This window comes from Paramormyrops kingsleyae, chromosome 14 (assembly GCF_048594095.1).
Source record: "Paramormyrops kingsleyae isolate MSU_618 chromosome 14, PKINGS_0.4, whole genome shotgun sequence".
Lineage (NCBI taxonomy): Eukaryota > Metazoa > Chordata > Actinopteri > Osteoglossiformes > Mormyridae > Paramormyrops > Paramormyrops kingsleyae.
In genome coordinates this window covers 17,832,908-17,859,250 of record NC_132810.1, presented here as the reverse complement: position 1 = coordinate 17,859,250, position 26,343 = coordinate 17,832,908, and the positions used below count along the sequence as shown (strand labels likewise).

The 26,343-nt window shown below is 43.3% G+C and overlaps 2 protein-coding genes across 6 annotated transcripts in view; both read right to left on the bottom strand.

The window, feature by feature from the left end:
- Positions 1-12,585, bottom strand: part of col12a1a (collagen, type XII, alpha 1a) — a 56,705-nt gene extending 44,120 nt beyond the window's left edge. Inside the window, exons 1-12 of one of the 3 annotated variants that reach the window (XM_072698741.1) lie at positions 12,290-12,585; positions 11,152-11,259; positions 6,653-6,769; positions 6,075-6,218; positions 5,545-5,598; positions 4,946-5,209; positions 4,176-4,340; positions 3,858-4,031; positions 3,454-3,744; positions 2,645-3,247; positions 1,296-1,574; positions 892-1,167 (exon numbers count right to left, since the gene is read on the bottom strand). In XM_072698741.1, coding sequence (XP_072554842.1) covers positions 892-1,167; positions 1,296-1,574; positions 2,645-3,247; positions 3,454-3,744; positions 3,858-4,031; positions 4,176-4,340; positions 4,946-5,209; positions 5,545-5,598; positions 6,075-6,218; positions 6,653-6,769; positions 11,152-11,221 — 2,437 coding nt within the window. In that variant the 5' untranslated portion in view covers positions 11,222-11,259; positions 12,290-12,585. The remainder of the gene's footprint in view (positions 1-891; positions 1,168-1,295; positions 1,575-2,644; positions 3,248-3,453; positions 3,745-3,857; positions 4,032-4,175; positions 4,341-4,945; positions 5,210-5,544; positions 5,599-6,074; positions 6,219-6,652; positions 6,770-11,151; positions 11,260-12,289) is intronic. The other 2 variants (XM_072698740.1, XM_072698743.1) reach the window with 2 other exon arrangements.
- Positions 12,586-15,302: 2,717 nt separating this feature from the next.
- Positions 15,303-23,610, bottom strand: LOC111842127 (cell cycle control protein 50A-like). 3 transcript variants are annotated; one of them, XM_023808459.2, is made up of 11 exons: positions 23,592-23,610; positions 22,731-22,997; positions 22,222-22,341; positions 21,420-21,527; positions 20,668-20,755; positions 20,422-20,568; positions 18,857-19,063; positions 16,929-18,418; positions 16,437-16,526; positions 16,018-16,099; positions 15,303-15,515 (listed from the first exon to the last, which is right to left on the bottom strand). In XM_023808459.2, the coding sequence occupies exons 2-8, from the start codon at positions 22,977-22,979 to the stop codon at positions 18,225-18,227; spliced, it is 1,113 nt and encodes a 370-aa protein (XP_023664227.1). In that variant the 5' UTR covers positions 22,980-22,997; positions 23,592-23,610; the 3' UTR covers positions 15,303-15,515; positions 16,018-16,099; positions 16,437-16,526; positions 16,929-18,224. The 3 variants fall into 3 exon arrangements, with proteins under 3 accessions (XP_023664227.1, XP_023664211.1, XP_072554840.1); XM_023808443.2 differs by lacking the exon at positions 23,592-23,610 and adding an exon at positions 23,442-23,585; XM_072698739.1 differs by lacking the exons at positions 16,437-16,526; positions 23,592-23,610 and having other exon boundaries at positions 22,731-23,390.
- Between the last annotated feature and the right edge of the window lie 2,733 nt (positions 23,611-26,343).

The window sequence follows — 26,343 nt, the reverse complement described above, 5'->3', positions numbered from 1 at the left end:
TGACAGGGTATGAGGTTCCTGCCAACACTGCTGATTTGCACACCAAATGGAGTAGATCACTTACCATAAAGAAAATTAGTGTCAAGGTGAGGCATTCCTGCAATGGTTTCATTCACATAATTGAAGTTCAGTTCCAATATATTATGGTTTGTTCCACAAAGAATCAAATTGAGGCAGCATATTTTGAGGCCGGTATCGGTAATAGTTTTATAATTCATATTCAGTTTCAGGTGTCTTGAAAAATTAAACTACCTAAATTCGACGCTTAGTTTAGCATGAGGTAAAACACACAATCAGTGCAGGCAATAGCCCAATAAAGGCAAATAGGCTCATTAATTAAGACTCAAACAACCACCAGTATACTGAGTGTCCCAAGAGCACTGAGGCCTGTAATGTAAGCTTTTGCCTGTCTGCCATCTATTGGCTCTGACCTTAGCCAGGGAACGCAACTCCGATATTCAAGCAAGAGTTCTGACAAAGACCTTGGCAGCAGAAGACAAAAAGGGGGGAATTATGTTTCATGCCGGCTCTCATTCAGGCTGAGAAAAGGGGCTGTGTGTGTGTGTGTGTGCGCGTGTGTTTTTTTTAGCGGCCGTGACATGAATCAACACTAAACATATGTCTCTGAGACGGTCTACACACTGAAAAGACACCCTCTTTAAATACGACTTTTGAAAATAGCCTGACTTGTTTGTCATTCCACTTAAGTATCACTTATTCAACGCATTTTCGCCCACGATGACGCTGATGAGCGCAGTTGGAGGATCCTTGTTTTTTTTTTAACTTTCAAACTATGAACTGACAACGGCGGGCACTTGAGAACAAAACAACGGAATGGAATTCAGAGAGTGACACGGGGCTTCACAGTGAGCATGGGACGAGCTGGCTCACCTTCTTTGGTAGTGCCTTCGGTGAACATTTGCTGTCCCAGTCCAGACTGATACTCTGCAGACACAGACACGCGGTAGGTGGTGATGGGGAACAGCTCCTGAAGAACAATGGAGGTGTCCGGTCCTTCGGTGAACGCCTCCTGCATCTCCACGCCGCCTTGGACCGGCACATAGGTCAGCCGGTATCTCAACACGCCCCCTGGGGCGGCCTGCCAGGAGACCCGGAAGCTGTCTGTCGTTTCATCTGAGACCCTTAGCCGTTTCACTGTGCCTTGTTCTACAACAGAGTAGCAGCGGTCAGGAATAGTGCAAGACAATCAGATCAAGCTTTTAGGTGACTCATACACACTGCTAGCTATGGCCATTCTTGCCGTTAGGATGGTGGTTATGAAAATGGAGACTTACCCTCCAGAGTTGTTTCCTCTCCAGTCAGGGGGAAGCTGTCCCCCTGCTCATACTGGGCGAACACGTTGACCTCGTACTTGGTAAGGGGAGTAAGGTGGGGCAAGACGACAGTCAGGGTGTCGGCTGGAACGAAGAGGGTGACGTAATCCCCCGTCACGTCCGCCGAGGGCTTAAAGCGAACCAGGAAGGACAGAGCGTCCGTCCCTTTGAAGTCCCAGGTGGTGCGGAAGCTTCTAGACGTCACCTCGGAGAACTGCAGAGACTCCGGAGAGATTAATTCTGAAAGGGAAAGCACAGTAGCTCAGACGAAAAACAAATCTATGATGTTTAATACCTTTAATACTCCTTAGACAGATGAACCTTCTCCTGAAGTTACACAACCATTTTTTTTAACAATTGCGCAGAAAGATAAACAACAGTGTCAATATCTCACACAGAGGTTCATGGGCAGATCTAAACCTAAGAATCATTAATTCCTTTCTGTCAGTCTCAAGATATTATCTGCAAGTCATCTGCTGTGAAAATAACAAGAAAAACACTGGAAAATAAAACGCTTGCTGTGCAGGAACCCACAAAGTGAGAAGCAGCATTAGGTCAAAAAAATCACCAGGGCTCTCGTTGCTATAGATTTTAAAACAGTTAACGATAACAAACTGTGTAACCGATCCTCTTGAGAATCCAGTGTCTTGATATCTGAAGAACTGGACATCTATGGGTTTCTGACAGGAAAAGCTGTAATTGTTTGCTCTTTGGCTAATGTGCCAGAATGAACTAATTCTAAATTTGAAGCTAAATGCTGCAATTAATCTCTATACAAAAACAGACAAGAAAAACACATCCACACTCTCACCTTTAGCTTTGGCATTTTATGTTTTGCTTGCTGGTCATTGACAAACGTATCATAGTCAAATGGCGTCATATGGTTATGAAACTTACCCAAAATAACACGCTCCCAAAGTCTCTAAAGTAACTACAGACAGGCACTAGCAATTTTGTGAAGACCTGTGGAACTCATAAGGTTGAACACTAAATGATGACTTTTTACAGTTAAATGGATTTAAAAACATACTAGCCTGGGCTTAGTTAGTTATTCACCAGGCCTATTCCTCAGAAAAAATATAAATTATGGAGACACGGGGACAGTTAAGAGGGATAATTGTATGATGACATAAGAGGCGATTGATACAGTAGACAGATCTCACACTAGCTACTCAACAGTACTTTCTACAGCCCTCAGGTCCTCATCACAGTTAATACTCAAATACCAATGCTTTGCTCTCCCAGACATGGAGCTAGATAGCATGGCTTCTAGCAAACACCATCTCCAACAAGTATGACAGAGCACTTACTTCTGATTTTGATGTTGAGGAGTTCCTGTTCGATCCTCAGGCAGATGGACTGAGTTAGCTCCTTGGAAATCCTCTGAAAGGCATCAAAGTCCTCTACCGTGTAGACGTGAGTGTCTGCAGGTGGGTTTGCGATGGCCTCTAGCTCGGAGCGGACGGCGTCCTTGACACCCACGGCGAAGATCTCCACGTCAGTGTTCCTCAGTTTGGTGGCCGGATCCTTGAAGGCATCGGAGGACTTTCCATCCGTAATTAGAATCATGACCCTTGGCACGTTGGAGCGAGCTCCTCTGGAGGACACGAAGATCTTCTCCCTCACGTATGTCATGGCTTTGCCCGTGTTGGTGGAACCTCCTCTGTAGGGGAAGGTCCTCACCGCCTTGAGCACAGCGCTGCGGTCATGGTGCGTGTTCAGGGCAAACTCGGTGTGTGGATCCCTGCTGTACTGAACCAAGCTGATCTGAACTTTGTTGGGTCCGATGTCAAAGGACTCCACAAGCACTTCCAGAAAAGCTCTAACTTTGGCAAAATTGGCCAATCCAATGCTGTATGAGCCATCAACCAGGAGGACAACGTCTGCCTGTACATCCACTCCAAGGGAACATTCTAGATAATGGGAGAAAATATTAAAAGCCCATTGAATAGTGTTCAATGAGTAGAAAACAGAGAAATCTTGGACAAATTTAGACCCTAGTTGTACAATACTGGCATAAATGGAAGAGAAGGTTTAAAAGTAAGTTGGAGTATCTGATAGTGTGGTTGGTGACTGGAGCACATTGGTATCTATAAGGAGGTCTTGCGCATGTTCTTACCCAAGGACACCTTGATGGGCTGGGTCTTCTCCATGGCCATTATGGCTTCGCTGGGTGTCAAGCCCTTCAAGGCGAACAGGCTGATCTCATACTCAGTCTCGGGTGCCAGGTCCCTGACGGTGACTGAGGTCAGCGTGGGGCCAACGTACAGCTCCTGCCGCTTGATCCCAGCCAGCATGGGGAGCAGCTGTAGTTTGTACCCTGTCACATCCCCTGGTGACGCATCCCAGGTGACGCGCATGGACTTGGACGATATCTCAGTCACTTGAAGGTTTGAAGCCGATTCAACCACTGGGAGGTCAAACAGAAGAAAATCACATTTTAGACTAATGCCACAGGTTAAGTCAAGTCATCAACCACTAATGACATGGTTCTTCTCGTCAACTTTCATATAATGTTCTTACCTTCTTCTCCACTCACAAGGGATGCGAGCTGGTCTTCAACTCCAGCACACACTTCATTAATAAGCTGCCGCTGCACGTCCTTGATCAAGTCAAAGTTGGGGACATTAAAGACGTGGTTCTTATAAGGTGTGGAAGCTATCTCCTTCAGTTCGTCCTCATCTGCTCCTTTGATGCCTGTATTGGACAGTCATGGCCCATCGTTGGTCAGTAATGGTCTAACAAAAACATGTGTCGGTAAACCACGACGGGAAGTACGGTATTCTGGGAAATATAACTGTATTACCGGGTCTATAAATACAGAATTGAAAAGCCCCATACCCAAGACAAAAACCTCCACCCCGATGTTCTTCAGCTTCCTTGCATGCTCCTCCACTGGGTCCTGCGATTTTCCATCTGTGATGATCATGGCCACCTTGGGAAATGACTTCCTGGACCCGGCTGCCTCCGTGAAGGTGTTCTTCAGCAGGTAATTCAGGGCATCACCTTCAGAGACATAATAAAGCCTTGAGTGTTTAAATAAGGCTATCTTAGCATAGCTATATTCAGGGATAGACCAGCCATCTGGCATACTGGGAATGATGGATAGGAGGGCTGGTAAAATATATCATGGGACCACCCCCCACCCGATGACTAGGTCTTAAAAGGTTACTTTATAACCTGGTTAAACTAGATCCTGCAAAGCTAGCCATGGCTTCCAAACATAACAAATTAAAACTTTATAGGGAATAAATCGAATACAAAAAGGAAGCAAAGGATGCTGCAGCGTGTCGGCAGTGAACAGACCAGTGACCTTTGGAGCTAAAAGCATTCGACTGAGTGCGAGTGCAGTCAGCGAGGATTATAAATGTCATTGTGTTCATGAGGCATTATTTGGAATCACTTTCTCAGACGATACATCCTTACATCCAGGTCATTAATGAAACATACATTCAGAGGTTTGCTCAGAAAACATTTACATTATATTACACATATTTCTCACGCATATAAACTACGCCAAATGCAGCAAAGATAAATGAGAAGCTAAAGCTATACATATGAAGAAATGCGACTCCAGGAATTTGCATTTAGGAGGACAGAGTGCGGCTCACCTGTCATGGTGTTGCCGCCCTTATAAGGTAAGGTGTTTATGGCGCGAAGAAGCTCGCCCCGTTTGAAGTACTGGTTCAGGTTGAACTCTGTCCGTGTGTCGGTGCTGTACTGGACCACGCCCACCCTGGTCTTGTCCTCCCCGATGTCGAAAGCGCCGGCCATGGCCGCCATGAAGCTGCGAATGAACTTGAAGTTTTCCCGGCCCACGCTCCAGGAGCCGTCCACCAGGAAGACTAGGTCTGTGATGGCGCTGACAGAGCATGCTGGGAGATAAATTCATAAACAAAGGGTCAAGCACAACTCTCACATGACTTGGAAAACAAACAGATTCATGAAGAAATACTTAAAAACACCATTAAAGATAAAAAGAGGAACATTTCAAGTTTTCTCTTTTCTCCGTTCCGCAGTAGGAGTTGCTGTGTCTAGAAGATTAATTCTGATCAATAAGAACAACGGTTTTAATTCGTTCTCCATGCTAATGCCAACGGAATTAACCTCACCAAGGTTAAAACATGGAGGACACATGTGTCTAGCCCAGAGGGTCAGCTTTGGCGTTTGGAAGAGGCCAGGCTGTAGAGAGAATGACGAATGAACTTACTGACTGCATCCGACACCTGGGGCTTCCGTGTTGCATACATGTCGCTGGATTGAACTGAAAATGAAAAAAGCAAAACGAAAAGGATGAATTAAGAGCAGCTAACGGGATAAATGGCCGCCGTTCCCATCAGCACACACATCTGAACGATGTGTCATAATAAACCATTTTCAAGTCGCTTCTGTATCTTGCCGGGATGCCGCTGTTCCAAAACAGTAACGATCACCCCAGCACACTGACGACGCAGAGCAATATCGTTTGCATCTGTGTTCAACGGCAAACTCCCTCCCAAAATTTACCGAACGACCGTCACGTCTTCCCCGTGACATTCTGATCACCTGCTCGAAGTCATCGCTGGTCCTCAAACCACGGATGGAAAACATGTCACGGATCGTTCCAGAACATACATGGCTCTGGCCAAAGAAGGCTCATTTGACTTTGCATATCAGTAAAATAAATTGTACCCGTAGGAAGCCCCACCTCCCCACCAGGTTCAGGCCTCGGAAAGGTTCCGGTGTCGACGGCACACTCACTGGTAAGCTGGCCAAAGATGGGAATGCTTTCCTCTGCCCCGTAAAATGAAGTTATTGTAACTACATAATCTAGATCAGGAGTCAGATCCGAGATGGACGTTTGAGTGGCAGAAGCTGGAAGATTTAACTCCCTGGCAGGTTCATCTGAAGAAAAGAAACAGAATTAAAGCAGGATATTCTGCAATCATCATGTGAAGATACAAGTGCAAGGAACAGCCCGCTAGCTACCTAAGCCCGGCTGGTGCCAGCAGAATACAGACATAAACACCTTCCTGTGTGTCATTCTAATTGGCTGGAATTTTTTTTAAATGCTGGGCAATCACATTTGATTCTTTTAGAACGTTCATGCCAAGCTGGGCTACATTTCTCTCTCCCATGTTCTCGACAAATGGCGTCTGCTGTGGAATTTAAATCGCAGCGTTTGCCTGTGTGGTCAAAGATAAAAAGCTGTTTGAAGCTGCTGTTGTGGTTCCTCAGAGGTGAGTAATCGGTTTATCGCAGATCTCTCCCTTTAGTGTCTCCCTGTCATCTCCATGGCGACCAGAGAACCAAGGACCACAGTCGTCAGGGGCACCCACCTGTGTCTGATACCACTTGTATTCTGTAACCCTGTATTGCAGTTACAGGTCTCCTCCATGACATCTCTACTGAGTTCTCATTTAGAATTTTAAATTTCAAGTCAGAGGGGGGTTGAACTGCAAACAAAAGGGTAGTCAATGTCAACATTCACAGTATAAAAAGGCGGGTACAAAAAAATTATTAATACATTATGATACAACAGGTACATTAACTTTTGTAAGTAAAGCACAAGACTTTTGCATAAAATGCACTTTGAAAGAGTGAAGTTAAATGCCTTCCATGTTGGGGTGACAGCACAGAAACCAGCACCACAGCAACAAAAAAAAAAAAAACAATGACATAACAGACGCAAGACGCCATTTTGGGGGGGAAAATGACATCCGTTTGAGTTGCCAGACCACGCATCCACGGTCAGCAGCTCAAGCACAGGTTCAAGGACACAGTGGGGGGGGGGAAATGCAACATCTCAACACAAAACCCCCACAGCTGCAAACATCGAGTGGAGTCAACATGCTGAATGCAGTCAACACGACACATGCCCATTAAGCCCCGCTAGGTTGCTCACATGGAATGGAGTTGGATTAAAACAACATGACGTTACACACAACGATGCACGGTTTTTTCATTCCCGAGTTACCGATTATACAATGGACTCGTGGCAGCCGGATTACGGGCAATAGTGATGGTGAAGATAGGATGGCACCATATGTCATATATATATATAAAGTGCAGATACATATATTGACATACGGGTGAAGTATCGTACAGTCAACGACACATCCATTGCAAACCTCGTAAAAGAATACACAATGCGTCACAGGAGACCCTTGTGTACTTTCTTTTGCATCGTACGCACAAGACGGCATGGAGCGATGGTGAACGGCGTACACAAACCAAATGGAGAGACAGTCGAAATACAGAGGAAGTGTACAAAAAAAACGGACGAAAAATACAATCATGGCGTAACTGCATGGCCCACATTGAGCTGGGTGTCACAGGGTCATGCACAAGGACCACAAATGAAGACTGTAAACATATTTTAGAATGATATTCTTTTATGGGAATCCGTGCACATGCATCCCACTTCAGTTCCACTTCCAGTAAAAGGAATCGCGTTATTCTAAGGGTGCTGTTAGTTATTAAACCCTCAAGCTGATACGGACACCATTCCAAGCCCTGCCAAGCTGACAGGGTCTTTATGTTCAGGGTTGTTTAGCTGGTGAGAGGGAAAAGCTTAGAGCAAGATGGCTTTTCTTTATGGTGGCAAGAGGAACCAGCATCAAAGAAAGAGGATGTTGCTGTTCAAAGAAAGGAGCTTTGGTGACATTAATAAAAGGCAGATCAAGGAGGTCAAAGATGTCTGAAGAAACAACCAACACTAAAAACAACCCTCGAATGTCTAACATTTTTTAAAGAGACTCAATGTTAGACAAAATTACGTTTTCAGCTTTTGGCATGCAGGGAAAGGGGCGTGTGTCGTCCATAAGCATCTGAATCTGCAATTATTATATAAACATGTGTGAAAAAGCAGCGATACGATTAGTTACAGAAATAGGGGGGGGGGGAGGAGAGAGAGCTGAATGTTTCCGGCTTGGGAGTTGTTTATTGAAGAGGCAAGCAGGGCTGCTGGAAGTGGGGATGAGGAATCTGGGGGGTGGGGCAAGAATATCATTGTAAAATAGTGTTGAGAAGCCAAAGCTCAGAACGAATGTGACGCACAGGCAGGACAAGGTGACCCGAGCGGAAGCATGATCTGTACATGAAAAAGGAGGACCACCAACCTGGCCGAACAACTCAGGGGAGGGGGGGGCGTGGCGTGCTCCCTTCCCTTCTCCAAACCCACTGTGGGGGTCTTCAAACACTCCCTGAAGGAGCGCTGAGCAAGCCACACTTGAAAGCACTGTCTCAACAGCAGACGTGGCCCAGACTCATAAAAATAACATTTTCTCAAAAAATGATCAGAAAAATGAGCATGGTGAGATGGTTTAATAAGTGCTTTATGCCGTTTGTTTATTCGGTTGATTTTTATACAGCAGAATTTTTTTTACTGAGGGTTCTACACCTTGCTTGTCGGGATTTCAAAAGCGATGTTTATCTTTACATAGATTAATTGAAAAAAGAAAAAAACAAAACATTTTTTTTTTTAAATCAGGTCAAATTTTTAAAGTTTTTTTGTGTGTCAACCATGAAAGACTGCTCTCCCGTAAGAAGGTTGACAAATTGAACCTCATTTGTCACTTTTCTTTAACCAGGATTTCCTACCTCTCATTGGATAGAGAGAGAGCGAGAGAGAGAGGCATTTCTTTTACCAGACCTTTTCGCTTCTCGCTGTTTCTGCAATACACTGGCCAGATCTCCCACTATTTGTCCTGCACTTTTGCCAAATCTTTTTACCTTTCACTCTCACTATGCAGGCAGTATTTTGGCCAGACATTTTTTAACCTCTCGTTATTCAGGCAGTATAATGGCCAGCCATTTGCGCGTCTCCATATTCAGACAGGCGGTTCTTCAGCCAGAGCCACTAGCCCCTGACTAGTGCGGCAGTGGCCTCGGCGCGCCTCTGGCCGGCCGGGGAGGCGGATGGATCGTGTCTAGCAGAGGCAGAGCAGATGCCAAAGTAATTCCGCAGCATGTGCTGACAGTGTTCATTACTGCACATTAACTTCCCATATGGACGGGAACTTATAAAAGATGCCAAAAGAAGCTTAAAAGGGCTTTTTGTTTCTGTGCTTAGAAAAGCGTAATTTCTAATACTCACGTTACATCTTTCCATGCCATTAATGGAAAGATACGGGATGGACACTTCATTTTCCATTTGAATGGAAAATTTGAATTATTCTATTAGTTTTCAGTAAATTTTTCACGTATAATTTTTAGTAATGATTGCAGATTTAACTTATTTACAGTAGCCGTATACTACGAATGGCATTATTGTGGCATATAACGATTTTTTTTCACTTTTTATTGAATCGAGTTAGAATATTTAGTGGCATCGTCGTTCTCATATCTACTTCTAAAGTTTAGAAGAAAAACATTCAAAATTACAACTACGTGGCATTTCTATAAGGGGAAATTAATTCTAAAAGGCTTTTATTGAGCCTATTTAAAACGGGCAGCCTTTGCTTTTTTTTTTTTTTTTTTTTTCGTTTTTCTTGTGGTGTCTCAAGTGTTTAATGAATACTAGGCCGATTGTGCCTAGTTGCCAGTTCGCATAACGCGACAGATCAGATTATTGGTGAGCCTCTGTTTGGAAGTACGGGATGGAGACCCGTTAGGCGAAACTAAAGGGAATAATCCGAAGGGTAATTTTAATAAGTACCGTTGCCAAAAAAGTGTTAAACTACCTGATTCCCCAGGAGTATTTTTTTTTAATCTAAGCATATTGTTTGAACTGCAAATAAACACAGTTGTAACAACAGTTCTTGACCCTTTTTATGACTAACAAATAACATAGGCCTATCTTTATTAGAACGAAAAAATACCACTTTTTCCACAAAGAAAACTTGCAGTGTTACTTTCACAGCGGCAGTGTTAAGCGTACTCCCGTTGTTAAAAGAACGCTGTCAATTTTTCTACATACTGTTACCATAACGCTGTAAAAATAGGATTCCACGAATAACCAGAAATAAACCCCCAAATTATTAGGAATTAAAAAAAATGAAATTTAGGCCTAAGTAAATAACGTTTGTGAACAGTTAGTCCAAAAGCTGAAAAAGGGAAAGATCTTGGCAACCCGTATTTTTCAGCTCACACCTTTTGCTTCCAACCCCCCAGCAGAAGCCGAAATTGGAGCCTTAAACCCAAGACCCCTGTGTGATTTATAGGGTTGCCGCTCGCTGTGAATCCGCACGATACCGTACGCAGGATCGGCCATGTCCTGCGGCATTGCGCCACCCAGCGTCCGGGGCAAATTGTGCTCGTCCTGTTCAGATCGTCGACTTCATGTTCCAGATTACAGACACGGTGGAATTAAGATTGTATATGCATGGCTATAGTCTGTAATTTATTTAACAAGATGCAGATAATCGACTGCACACCGTAGTTAATTTGCGCTTGCTCTTACCCTGTAGCAGATTAAACTGGAAAACATTTGGACGCAAAATGCATAACTAAATCAGGAAAAAGCAAAGGTTAATCAAATGGAGAGCCCGCAAATGCGGGGAACAGTGGAATAAATTCTGACAAACAGATAGGCCTAACTTTAAAAGACGCAGTGCAACGTGATAAGAACTTTTAAGTGAATCACACACATTCATGTTTCTATGCGTATTGTTTATTAAACAAAAAATCCAAAGATCAGCACGATTTATAGACACAAATATTCTCTCGTTAATACCGTAATAATTTCCTTAACATTTGCATTAGCAAAACCAGCGCGGCGAAACAAGAAACCATCGGAACTTGTGGATAGATGAATGGAGAAATAATGCGGGAAATGGGGACTTGAGTTAGAGGGTAAGAGGGGGACAGGGGGATGGGATGGACACGGGAGCGTTACCTTGAGCGTCCACTGAGGACATGAGCGCTGCGAGGAGCGCCACCGCTGCCAGAGACAGCCCCATCTTCATTCTGCAGCCTTTTTTAGCTCAGCAGTGCATGAATGGATCTGCGAAGGAAGCGTGACCCCGTTAGCGGCGATCGCGCGCTGTTCCCCCCTTTCAGTCTCTTTGGCATAATGCGCCCAGAACTTACACGATTTAACAATAAACTGCTGTAACTGAAACCGATAAATTGACAGCTAAATTTCCTGGAATGCGTCTTACTGTTTTGTTGTGATAATCGAAAGCATCAGGTATTTATCTGAAAAACCTGGCTCAGGAAACGGTTTCCTGTGTAATAAACGGAACACTGAAAATTCACCTAAAGCACAGCTGTGTAACGCTTTGAGTGAAAAGGTGAGGCATTCGGCGGTCTAAGCGCGCCTACAGTTGAACGTCATTTCCATAGAGATGTATGGCATGGATACTGAAGGTATTCCCAAACTAATACGAAGTGTACTAAGTGGGAAATTCGATGTAATAAGAATTCGATGCAATTTAAAGAAATTTTAAGATACACATCAGCGACACGTGTGCACAGCATGCAAAATCTTTCAAGGCAGGATATCCTTTATATATATATATATATATATATATATATATATATATATATATATTTTATCATCTGATAGGCAGACTCGAGAACTTATTATGAAAGAATTTGACCTTATTGAAACCTATATGTTTTAGGCTAATAAACACTGGACAAAAAAAAAAAAATTTAAAGTCTAAAAATCGTATATGAGAGTAGTCAAGATGCAAACATTTCAGTTTCTCGTCCGCGTTTGCCCGATTGTTAATCTTTTAAATAACCACGGTTGGTAGAAGGATTTGAATTAACGAACAGATCACTATTATAGATATATTAGGCTATATTCTAATACCCAGTTCATTCGTTCAGTTTACATATGCCTCCAAATTACGATAATGGAAGTTTAATATTTCCCAGACCATCTGATTCCCTAGTGAGACGCACGTGCCCTTTAGAAAACAAAAACTTAGATTTCTTGGTTTCTCAGTTTCAAGTCAAGTTTAGTCGTAGTCAAATTGTGAGTATATTAAGCAATTGAAGGAAATTATTTTGAACAGAATTCTAACCTGTGGAAAATTGATTGCTGGAACAAAAAATAAAACAAAATGTAATTTCTTCAGTGGAGAAGTTCCTCCAAATGCGGATCGATGCGTTCAGGGGCAGTGGCAGACGTTTCGTGCCGACTTGGAGGTCCGACTGCAAGTGTCCCAGAAAGAAAGCTTCTTTCCAAGTGGGAAGAAATTCCCCACAATCTGCTACTTAATCAGGGGGTGTTCCCAACTCTCGTTTTACTATCGTGTGCTCTTACGAAACGCGTGCGGAAAACCTTCCACGGTTTGACTCGCGCGGCTCTTGTAACTTATTGCATATTTTTCCTCTTCCCCTCCTTCATTGGCCATGATTTTTTTCCATGGGTGTTTTGTCCCACGGGTCTTCTGCGCAAATTGTGGGAAGAGCCGATCTGGTTTTGGTAGGCTAATCATGAAATATTTTCCTTGACATACAATGGCAAATAGTTTCTTCCTACCCAAGCATCTATCCATTTTCTATAACCTCTTAACAAATTAAGTGTACAGTGATAATAATTAACATTCACTTCATTAGTCATTATTTTTTCCGTATTTACCCGTTTTTACACATAAAAGTGTCCGCAATGCGGGTGGAGGAGAAAGCGTTTCTCAAGACGCCATAAGTGCAAACCATGAAATTGGTAAATTGCACTGGATTTTACGTGCTTTTATGGTTCTAAGAGATACGACGTGTGGCCGTGTAAGAGGTTCCACCTCTTTGCAGATTCGCAGCCTGCAGGTTGCCGGCCCTTTCCTATTGTTCTATTTTCGGCCCGGGTAAGGGAAGGGGCCATACCTTCTTAGGTCTATTTCGTTAGCCGGCTAATACCTACTACCATAATGACGGTAGAACAATGATCCTGTGGTAAACATCGCCCTCTAGTGGCTGAATATGAAAGCGCTATTTGAGAGTCCCAAATTTCTAATTCCAAGGTTTCAAATTTGATTCTCGCTCAGACCTAAAAATTCTTATGCAGAAATTTAATTAAAGGGCGTCTTTTCAAGCTATCACTACACAGACAAGTCAATTGCTCTTCCGAATCTCAAAAAAAAACAAAAAGCTGGCCCAGGAAAAACCGGTCTCCTGGCTAATACATAAGGAGAGCAGTCAGCCGCAGAGAGCACACCGGAGACAGACAGTGACACCCCCGAGCTGGGAGGGAGCCCCCGAGGCGGCTGATTACACGACAAACCTTCCTTACGGTGTGCTGTGGTGTGTCAACACTGACCACCGATCACTAAATTCTAATTATTTGTGTCTGTTTTTCATAAAACTGAAAATAGAAGTCCTCTGTTTATATTAAATTCTCTTTGTTGATATTATTGATTTAGACTTTACTCTAAAATACCCAGAGTCCCTAAAATTGTTTGCGATTGCAATCGCCGACAAATTTAGCACCACTTATATACGTGAGCAGGCAGACTTTACTCTGGGAAAAAAAGATTAATTACAACCGACTAAATCTAGGTTAAAAAAAAAAACACGCAATCAAATAAAAAGATGATCTAATGACAACCCATGCTCATGTTTTAACAGCTTAAGCAGATTAGGAAAAGTGATATCGTATACATTTACAATAAGTCATTAATTGGCAGGGACACCCAATGTGGCAAGCAGCACAGGTCATAGCTGTTACGGCAGGTACAGCGAGATGGTGCCAGGGAGTTTGCCGTGTGTGACCAACTCCGCTCTGCCAGCTGGACTTGCCAAGCCTACAGGCCGGTCCCTACACAGCCAAAACTTTGACACCCCCACCCCCCAGGTGGATAAGGAAAACCAGCTGGATAAACATCTGATATGATTTTAAAGCTAATTACACTCAATTAATTAAGGAAAAACACAGTATTATGACATGCCATACAGAATTTCCCCGCAGTTTATGTGCTCATGCATAAAAAGCATCTGAAGAGATAATTACAAGGACAAGTTTAAGCAGCTTGTGTAAAATTCAAATGCAGTGACACGTCTTTGGACCGTTTTGCCTAAACAGGAACGAGCACCGCGGGGAAATTCAGCACATTCGGGCCAGTGAGCACTGGACTATTTTTCCCCACGTCCGACGGAGGGATGAAAGTAACGGAAATTGGCATCGATGTCTCCCGCTTGGACACGGCTACTCGTTAGTCACTGTACAGGGGTGACATCATCCCAGATGCGAACGGGACAAAATATTGGCCCATCTAAATCCCCCCTACGTCTCGGCCTGTCGGGGCGTGCGGGTTCGCTGAGATCGTGTACCGCGACAGCCAGCCGCACCTTGATTTCGGGTCAGCGGGACCTTCCGTCTGAGATCAAGCCCGACCCGACTGGCTTACTCATCTATCCGAAACCACCAGGTGAGCATCCTGTCAGACAGACGAGGATTACTTACCTTTCTGAAGACTCATTGTGGGTCTGTCGTTTTCCGTCACGCCTGTTAAAGGTCGAGATGCGAAAAACCTCGCCAGCGCTTTAAGAAGGTAGCACAACTCACAGACTACAGGACAACACAACTCAACGTCTTAATTTGGAGACAAATTAACCTTTGTGAAGGAGGGTGTTTCCTCATTGAAAGCTAATTGGGGAACCAGTGAATGCGAAGTGAACATTAAACAAGGCGGTGCAGAGTTTCAGATGCAAAACGATATTAGTCAATCAATAACCCCCAAATCAATAACACACATTTCCTGTCTTTGCCGAACTCAGCAACGTTTCCAAACTCAACAAAAACCATAGGCCATGTCTATATCATAAATGTGAAATTTTGGGTCCAACGCAAACAGACCGGTTCATGCACAAGGACAGACTTTTTTCGCCTCTGCATGCTTCTCGGACAAAGGTTATTCAAACGAGGTAACACTTGTAGAAAATAAAAAGCCCGTGAAGGTCTTGCTGAACATCAGAGTCGCATTAGCGTCGGGTTGTAAATGCCAAACTGTGAGCGTAATCTGGTGCCTTGTGAACAGTTTAATTTCAGTGCAAAGGAGTAAGAACATTTGGTTTAGCATAAAAACGCAACATCCCCAGACATGGCAATAAACCCGATTTTATTTATCTGCAGTACAACAAGCTGAAAGTGATACCTTTAGAAAGTGTCACTGTTTCTATTAATCATGGAAACACCCAGGGTGATTGAGGGGAGGGGAGGGGAGGGGAAGGGGGATTAAATGGGAGAAAGAAACATTCACTCGGTCTTCTTCGGCAATGTGGCCTTAACCAGTTCATATATAACGTATCCGGATCCTGCAGAAAACAGAAGGGACAGGATTGAGCAGGACTTAACCACAATGCAATACCAATATGCAGGGGCGCCGTAAGGGGGAGGAAAGCTAGGACGATTCCAAGGGCCCCTGAGTGACAGGGGCCCTACAAAATTAGGAAAATAACTGGATTGGATGGGACTGGGGGGCCTAATATGATATGCTTTCATGGGGCCCAAAATCTCTAGCAACGCCCCTGCCAATATGAACCATCACCCAGCCTGTTACTCAGCGTAATGCTCTCAGCAACACGTGGCAAACGTTACTCTGTTTGGAATGAGCATTCACCTTTGAAAACATACAGTATACATACAATGAGACAATTGCTAAGAAAATCATCATCAGATCATGTTAGATAGATTTGGTCCATTATAACTGCTTACATAAATATTTTAACTTTCTAGCATTATAAAGAAACCAAACACTGAACATTTTAACAAAACAAAATTACACTGTATTGCATATAAGCTAATATTTCAGCTCACCCAAGACTGTAAGCCCCATGGTCAGCCTGTAGAGCAGGGTATCACCGCTACCCCCTTTTAGGTGAACAGGCATCGCGCTGTCCTATTTAGATATTCAGAATTAATATTATACGCCAGTGGGAGTTCGAGCTGAACAGCAAAGACCGAATACATATTTAGGGATAAAATATCTCAAAAATTGCCCCGAGGATCAAGATCACTTTACTCACAAAATTACCGTAACCGGTGTAATTTGGAGTTCCAGTTAAGCCAAATTAACGCTGCATGACTCAGGTGTACATAGTCATTCTCTCGCATTCAAAGACCAAAGTCTCGTGTAAAGGCACGCAGAGCGTCTCGAAGCCCTCACAGGCCTGAGTCTAATCCAGGCTCTTCTGCCAGGCGTGGATCGAAGACCCGCCCTCTCCGCAGAGGCTCACCTGCAAAGCCCTCTGATTCAGCGGAACCTTGTTTCCCGTCTGCCTGCCTGCGCTGGTGCAGAGTGGCCGCCCGGAGACTCGCCGAAAGGTCTTTCAACACCAGGGAAATCAACACCACTTTCTCAATACTGAGCTCTATATGTCCGCATATTGCCATTTTTATTTTGTCTTAAACGAACTAATAATTCACGTAGCTACTGAATCCTGTTGCGCCACCCAGTGTCATTAGCCACTATTTTTTAGTTTTTATTTCCTGTTTGTGTGAATATATCAAATGTAACACATATCTAGCAGTTTTCTTGAATTAGACGAGATTCCATAAAATTATAAACTCAGTGAAATATTTATCAGAATACTTGAACATAAAAGAGCGGCACCCATTATGCCGGAAAGTCAAGGTCGCGACCGAATCGATCGTCCCGGCGCTCGCCCAGCGTCTCCGTTCCGGTTACTTATATACGGGTAAATACGGTGGCAGCGATATTCACGTACCCAGAGGTGCCTAAACATTTTGGACGCGAAAAGCCAGCGGACAGCTGCTCTCCTTCGGAACCGGCACAGCTTCCCGGATGGTTCCGGGTTCACGCCGCATCGGTCCGTCCCCCTGCGCTGCATGTCAGCAGGCGGATGTGCTTCGCAAATCCTCCATTATTTTGTTTCTCCGTGTCCTAATATAATCCTACTCAGCATCCTGAAAGCCATGCATTTTTGTTTACAAGCAGGACATATACATTTTTAATATGCATCATGCATATTAAAGTGGCGCAAGCAGACAGAAAAGACCTAAGCCTTCTATTGAGATGGGCGGACGTGTAAAAAAACTATTTACAAATAATAATAAAAAATAACATTGTTTTGTAGTGTTTATTGAATTGACCATACGAAACAATAAAATGTGAGATCATCACGCACAGGGAAACATTGCATAAGGTCAGAAATAAAAAATGCCTGTACTACGATGCCCAAATGTGTTTTAAACCCCTCGTATTTATAGTCTAATGGTCATTAAATAGCCATACTCCACTGAAGTAAATTAAGCTTACAGTTCAAAGGAATAATTTGGTCCAAACTCTTCCTTGTTTTAGGCTGTCATGCACTTGTAATGAACACAGGTGTATCTCACAGTAAAGAAACACATGGGCGCGAGCAACAAGCTTTTACAAAGCAGAGTACAACTTGTACCAAGATCCTCTTGCACTTCTTAAATTCAAGGTTATTAAATTCAGGAATGAAGAATTTCACTGAATATTTTAAAGGGGATAAGCTGCCATTTTCTGTAACATGCAACATACTGTATCTCAATATGTCAAGAGCCAAACCATCCTGTGCACTTCGTTTCAAACGACACACACAGTGCATTACCACCGCTTATCTGCATATTTCACACATTTTAAATCGTAAATTTTAACATCCACATCAGCGCAGCTTATTTACATCTTCAAGTCATTTGCTAGCCAGTAGTCTCCACTCCAACATAACCACACACTGTCTACACTGATACATTTACAGAGGAAAAAAAGAACAAAAGGAAACATATAATTCACTAGTTTGGTAAATGGGGACCTTTAAATACAGCAAAAATCTCACAGCAGTTTTGTTATTTTCATTCACTAGAGTGTGACTCCTAACAACCCGGGCGGGGGGCCCTTCACACAAGCGGGGAGGCTTCCAAACGTACACGGGATGCGTTGTCACTAAGAGGAGAGCTTTGGGTGTCTAATGAGCAAGCGATCCTGGCCGGGCATCCCTGCCACGGGGCGGGGGTGTGGGGCTTCCTGCGCCGGAGCCTCAGTTGGGGATGTCAGCGCTGTTGTTGCGGTTCCCATACTTGTGGTGGATGATGAGTAGCACCACACCCAGGAAGAAGCAGACGGAGCCCACAGTGATGTACGCCAGGCCCAGGAAGGGATTCTTTCCCCCCATCCAGGAAATCGTGCTCAGGATCATTCGCTTGCGGCCCTCGAAGCTTAGCACCGGATAGTCTGGGATCACTCTGTCAAGGACGGCGTCTCAAGCAATAACTTCAGCCAGGTAGCAGTGGTGATGATTTCAGCATCCTACCTTAAACACAGCCCTACAGAATTACACACAGAGTAACTACTGGAGAATAACCTCAGACCTCAGGCCCTTGTTGAGAACACTGTTGACTGTTCCATAAATGTTTGCGTTTGTTGTTCAGACCAATGTCTCTCAACCCAGTCCTCGGGGACCACAGACAGTCCAGATTTTTGCTCCTGTACCTGGTGTGACTGTTTGGTTCAGGTGGGCTGGAAGTAGGGAGGGATTAAAAATGTGGACTGTCATAGGGGTCCGCAAGAACCGGCTTAAGAAACACCGCTTTTCACAAATTTGAAATGCTGAATCGACTATCAGCCAGATAATTGAATAATTTCAAAAGGTCTCGACCGGCAGAAGGATACTGTAGGTGATATCTAGGGTGTAATTGCCCCTGGGCAGGGTGGGGGTCATGTTACTTTTCTTCTGGATGATCCGGTAGAGTTTGCGGAAGGTGGGCAGGGCTGCTGTGCGCATCCACACTATGAAATCCTCGTTAATGAAGCCGTTGTTTTCGAGATCCGCGTCCAGCTCGTACACGGATTTGTGCCAGTTTACAGGTTTGGCTGTGCCTATGAATGGGAAGAACCCAGATCACTTCAGCTTCAACCTTAGAGACATTTTACAGTTTAAGCTTAAATGCGGGACAACTGGGACCCCAACCCTAAGCTATAGGAGGACCAACCTTCTGAGGTTACTCCAAACATGAAGATGCTTTTATCCAAAGTGATTTGACTCTTACAGATATTTTAAAAGTAGTTTAAACTTAAAACATGGGAGGAAGGGGACTTGAACCAGCAGCCTTAAGGTTATGAGGTTTGGGCCTCCGTTTATAGTGGGGTACCGCAGGGTTCAATTTTAGGACCACTATTGTTCCTAATTTACATTAATGATATTGACACGAATACATACAGTAAACTGGTTAAATTTGCAGACGACACTAAGGTGGGCGGGGTAGCAGATACTAATCTAGCAGCAGAGAGGCTTCAACGGGATCTGGATTTAATTAGCGAATGGGCTGATACTTGGCAGATGAAATTTAACACAGATAAATGTAAGGTAATCCATGCAGGGAGCAGAAATATACAGTACAGATATTTTATGGGTTCCACTGAAATAAAGGTAGCTGATTACGAGAAAGATCTCGGTATGTATGTTGATGCTTCCATGTCCCACTCTCGCCAATGTGGGGAAGCAATAAAAAAGGCGAACAGAATGTTGGGTTATATCTCTAGATGTGTGGAGTTTAAGTCAAGGGAGGTGATGTTACACTTATATAATTCCTTGGTAAGACCCCACCTAGAATACTGTGTGCAGGTTTGGTCACCATACCTCAAGAAGGACATTGCTGCCTTAGAAAAGGTGCAACGAAGAGCTACGAGAATGATTCCTGGTCTTAGAGGAATGTCTTACGAGGAGAGGTTAGCGGAACTGAATCTGTTCAGCCTTGAGCAAAGGAGACTAAGGGGGGATATGATTCAGGTCTATAAGATTCTAACGGGTCTGGATGCTGTTCAGCCAAATGACTATTTCAATATTAGTCTAAATACTAGAACTCGTGGCCATAAGTGGAAATTAGCGGGAGAACATTTTAAAACAAATTTGAGGAAGCACTTCTTTACACAGCGTGTAGTCAGAGTATGGAATAGTCTTCCTGCTATTGTAGTGGAAGCTAAAACCATGGGTTCCTTTAAATCAGAGCTAGATAAGATTTTAACAACTCTGAGATATTAGCTAAGTTCTCCCCAAACGAGCTTGATGGGCCGAATGGCCTCCTCTCGTTTGTAAATTTCTTATGTTCTTATGTTCTTATGAGTCCATATCCTCAAATCACTACCTGATATCAAAACCCAACATCACCTATGGGATAACAGGGAAGAAAAACCAACACAGAAAACTACAGTATACGAGTACGTTTATATCAGCTTACCCTGGAAGACCGTACTGAGGTTTAAGTTGGTTCCACCAGGGTTCCTGAATTTCACGTGCTTGTCCGTCCACCACGCAATCCCCTTTTTCATCAGGGGAATCTGGGTTCTAGTGCCATTGGGGTCAATATAGAACAGCTCCAAAGTGTCTGGAGGAAACAAACCCAGGAGCTTGCAGTCAAGCCTGTATCTGCATACAATGCATTTCTTACCTCTATTTATACTTATAACAAGGACAAAGGTCTCACCGTTGAAAAGGCTGTTGGCAATAGCGCCACACGGGGCAATCGGCTTGTTGTCACTAGTGCGATATGGTTCACACTCCTTGCTTGGATTCTGTGCATGAGAAATTGCATTTAATATGGGTCACATTATCCACATTCAGCAGAAGGAAAGGTAAAGCGTTACCGAAGCCTGGGGAAAAACACACAGGAATACAGACGATCCTTGCTTTGTGATCGTTCAGCTCACAATATTTATTTTATTTACTTTACAATGGTGTGATAGCAATGGTCATTCAGAAATCAGCTTTACATTTTGATCTGCTTTCGGGCTATTGATCTGCCACATGATACTTTCTACTGAAGGCAGCATCCATCCAGCCACACAACTAAGGGTAAACATCTTATACAGCGTTTAACAATGTATTGCATGGTGTTTTTTTTCCTGTTTAACCGAATAAACTTGTATTGAATCATTTACTTGCCAAATACTGGTGTTTAGTTGCTTGCAGTGATTTAGTACAGTCGTTATTCACGTATTTATCATATTCAAATGCAATTTACGATACTTTCCACTTACGATGCGTTCGTGGCAATGTAACCTCATCGTAAACAGGGGAGCACCTGTAACATATATGGTATGGAGGCGTCTCTTGCCAAACTACAGAAAGAACGTCTCTCAGCAAACGCAGCGCTTTCACGGTTGAATGCTACCACACGCAGCAGGAGGCCACATCATCCCAGAATCCTCTGCAGCCGAAGCCCAGGGTTCCGCTTACCTTCAGTGATGACTTGTCGCCATTGAGCTGGCTGTCATCCCTCGACTTCACGTAACGTCTGTGATTCTGGTAGAAGTTGGACAGTCCGTAGTACATGAACACATTGCTCTAGAACGCAAAGAAAACTGCCCTTCAGTGACAGCATATACTGACGCTATAACACGGTCTAGCTTAATTCTCAAGACACGTCACATTGTATCATACACTAGACTGAAAGCACTAGATCTGATGTAATATGGATTTGCATCCACATAGTGTATCCAAAAGGTATAAGAAAAGTTATTTGTTTGGAACTTTTGTTCTGTGATGTTGTGACTTTTTGTCATAACATCTGAAAAAAGGAAATGTCAAATATCACAAACTACCCGGTAATACATTACTATATGCTGTGCTTGTGGGACGGTTTGTTTCATAACAATCAATTGCGCAGGCAGGGAAATTACTACAAGGACAGATTTAAAAATAGAAAAGCATCGACCCAAAGAACAAGGCCAGGTCCATTAGCCACATTAAAACTTTAAGTAACAAAAGCTTTCGTTGTTACAATGTATAAATTATAGAACTGAATGACGTAATTGCGCAAAAAGGGTAAAAACAGCATCTAATTTCCGGAAGTTCATAAGACGGACAGTTGGGTTTGGATCCTCACTTTCTTTTGGCCAAACTGAATGATCATCATACGTGTTACTTTCACAAGTTACTGACCTGATAATCACTCTATCCCAACACATGCACAGATAAGGTCTAAGTTAAGGTGTTTAGTGGATCACGCGGGGGGGGGGGGGGGGGGGGCATAACTCACCTCAAAGGGCTGGTCCAGGGTGAAGGCGATGGAGCAGCGACAGGGCCATGTGCTGTTCCAGCTCGAGCTCTGGGAGCAGTTAAAGCACGGGCTGGACATGTCAGCACCCGTGTAGTCGATCTGCAAGGACACGAGAGACGCTGCGTCTTTCATGCAAAGGTTAATGACAAAATCATTTAAAAAAAAACGACCAGTTTCCTGGTAGATTCGCCATGAAAAGATATTAATCTGACAGCTCCTTTGAAGATCCATGTATAAATTACTGCAGATTGCAATCAGGCGTCAGAGAGCTGCAGTTGCTTTCGGCTGAGCCCATGCAACCAGTGTTTACATCTTATTTAGTATAATTCCAAGAGCAGTTCTGCTGGAACGTGTTCTGCAAGGTTGAATTTATTGCTATTCAGTAAGCAGCATTGCAAAACGTCGCTACCAAGCCCAAAGCAATTTAGGGTGATCTTAAAACGCAAAAACACGATCAGGAAGCGAACGAAACATGCATTTAATCTGACCTCGAATTCTTTTATATTGTTGGACGTTACATATAAGCCGATTCCAATAGGGATAAAGATCAGGCCGATCACGAAAAAGGCCGGCAGCACGGTGCCTGCCGTCAGGATGGGCTGCCAGGCGGGCAGCCTCTGCTGCTTGAAGGCGGTGTTGTCGGGCTTCTTGCTTTTGGCCACACCGCTCCCGGCCGCCCCCGACGCCCCGGGAAGGTGGCCGTCTTCTTCCTTCGCGCTGTACCCGGACGCCATCATGGCTGCGCTTCTCTACGTCTTTGACAGGAGAGACAAGCAGCGGGTATCGCTTCTAAGCGCCTGGCTGCTGTCTGAACGGTGCTCAGCGGATTTAATTAGATGACAGCAGCCACAGACATTCAGCGCAAACAAGCATCCATCTTTAAATGCCCCCAGCGCCTGAGACCAGCAGCGCCGCGGAGGCTGAGTAAACACAGCGTCATTACAGCGCGAGCGCCCCCTACAGGCCGCCTTCCTTCACCTTCTGCACGACGCCACCTAAACAAACCATTTTTAAAAATCTAATAATGTATTTGTTTGTTGTCATTTTTCAGGCTGTATTTTTATATATATATTTTATATAAAAATTACACAGGCATTTAATGCATGCAAGTACGTTTTATATGCTGAACTACTTGAAAACGTCTATTTCAAACCAGTTCCAGCCTACCCACACTCATGGAGTTACTAAGGTACACTTACCTTTCCTCTAAGGATTGGAGAAACCACTGATTTTCTTTTCGATTCAGTATTTTGATCTCATCTTCACTGATTTTTGTTATATTTGCTCACAAACGCACCACACCGCCTCTGAGTGACAAAGGCTTGTACGAAAATGATTAGATTACTTACGCCTCGGAGAGTCACGCAGAGCTGTTGCAAAATCAGCTACGGTAAACTTAGACATGAACCAGGCAACCAAGTATGGTAGTCCTTGAAAAAAATGGATAAATATTGGACACGAAACTGGTTCATCCGTGTATCTTGTATAGTAGCCTATAGTTCAACACCGCAGCCCATACCAAGGCTTACCTTCATCGTTAGGTCGCCCACCTCTTTATGCTAACAACCAAAATCTGAATCATGCAACTTCGTACACTATGGTAAAGTAATAACAAGTATTGAGAAAAAATATCCTTTACGAACTATGAATCAGATTATCTGCTACAATTATTACTTGAGATATAGCTAGTTAGCTTGCGATCGAGGTTTAGGATTAATTTCAAAATGTACTTTCGATTAAGGTAATACGGTATACTGCGGTATTTTGGGTTTAGGCCTACTAGTACAATGCTAGCTTTCAAAATATCCTAAATATATTTGTAAATACCGGTATAACTGTGTGCAAAAGTACTGTACCGTCGGACAATACTTTGACAAACGTCAATTTTTGCTTCCTTACTATTTTTATTATTTTATTACTATTTAAAGCCATGTTTTCTTTCCCTTGCTTCTCTCTCGATCCTACGCTCCACCAAATGCACCCGCTTCTCTTTTTAGCCAATCAGGTTCACCGGTTGAAATCCGCCTGCTCTTATTGGCCTGCAAGGCTGAGAACCGCCCACTCGGTTCCGCGGAGACCTGCACGCCAGTCCCTTCGCCGTTTATTATAAGCGAGTTTGGACTTTTATAAGTCGCTTATAATAATTCCATTGCGTTTTGGGGTGTTGTTCTGACTTTGAGGTTGTTGGTTTAGTTTTTTTTTTAACCCAATTCTAATTTTTATAATATAAACAGATTCATCATTAGACGAAATTCAGATATTAATGACAATCGTAGTACAGACCCAGCCCATCAATGATCAAACGATTGATTATTTGACAGCTGAAATAGGCTTTCATATATAAAATATCTTAATACTTGACATCATGCCATCAAATGCAGCCTTCGGTTTAGGATATCCCGGGCTGTAATTTCCTGCTGGGATTGTAATCATGAGTCGTAATCTTGATTATTTTTTTATACCGTCATACTGTCCATACATTATACCATGGTATATGGTACTTTGATTTTCCAGAGCAACGGCATTGATGCATTGAGTTGCTGTAATGCTTCTTCTGAATCCCACGTTATTAAAAACAGGACAAACATTTTTCCATGTGGTCATGTATATTGGGCTGATTTTTGGCCTTGATAACTCCGTCTTACTTTGCACAGTGGTCTTATTTTCGGCTTGTTTTCAGGGATGAGGTTGCTTGTTTGTCTCGGGACAGTTGGCAACACTGTGCTTCTCCCACATAACCAGCAGGCGGAAGGAGAAGTAATTCTTACTCTAACACTCAGGGGCGTAATTGGGACCCCCCCCCCCCAAAAAAAAGACAATTAATCAAAAGCGCGTTCCTTATCTTTTATCATGAATCCTGGCGTCACTGAAGCCAATTTAAGCATAATTTAATACATATCTGAAGTCATCAACTCATTTTATCATATGGCCCGATGTTGTTTTTTGTTGTTTAGTTGTGAATCTGTACCCCAAAGAGAAAAATTAGTATTATTTAAAATGATGAAATCTTTATTATTAATTTTTAAAAATCTATCTTACATCGCATCCTTTCAGGATGTGAATATTGTGCCCGTTGTAATCTCCTCCCCCCCCAATGTCAAACTCCTTCCGACGCCGCTGCTAACACTAACATTGAGGTCCCGGCAGTATTTCATGGCATGCTTCCCTGTAATTATAATGTAACGATTTAAATCACGTAAATACTTGGTAAAATGCCAATATTTTAACGTTAGAATCCATTCTGAAAAACGAACCATTACGATCGAAGAATCGATATTTCAGTATTGATCCTCACATCGCTACATTAATTCCTCCACTCCAGCTACACTGTAAAATTTCCATTTCTTTTTTGTGTACTAAGCTGTGAAACAAGTGTTTTTGGTTCCCATTCACTTTGAGGCAGGGGTGTATGAACCAGGGGGGAGGTGTACCCAGCCAGTGCTTGAAGTGGGCCGGAACGCAGTTCCGGAACTTCTGTATTTTCGTCTTTTGGGACGGGGTTCCGCCACTTTTTTCTGCGTTCCGGTACTTACTGAAACTGATCCGACGCAGCGACAGTGGCCCGAGAAAATTAGAGTTCCTGCACTTATTTTTTCCCACTTCAAGCACTGTACCCAGCCAAAAATTATTTCAAATTCTTTCAACCACCCCCCACCAAAGAAAAATAGGCCGGTACATTTACATTGTGTCCCCAAACTCTCTTGTATGCCATTGCTATGGGAGTCTCCTTAGCATTATTTACATAACTGCAGCTCTGCAAATACAGTCTCCTATTCAGATCTGATTTTCTATTGAAATCTGTGATCCACTAATTGCATTCAGTTCGTTCAGTGTGCCGGATTTAGTTAACTGGATACACATCATCCATTTGTTTGAAGTCCGCTTGGTCTGTTGAGGGTCACAACCGGACCTGCTTATCTAGTCACGTGGAAAATATGTTTTTATGGCAAAGGAATTTTTAATACCAAAAGGCCATTGGGTGAGAAAAGCATAGGAATTTATGCCATAATACATAATCTAGCATTCCTGTCCATCCATCCATTTTCTGCAACCGCTTGTGCTATTCAAAGCTACCATTCCCAATAAAATTATATTCACTTC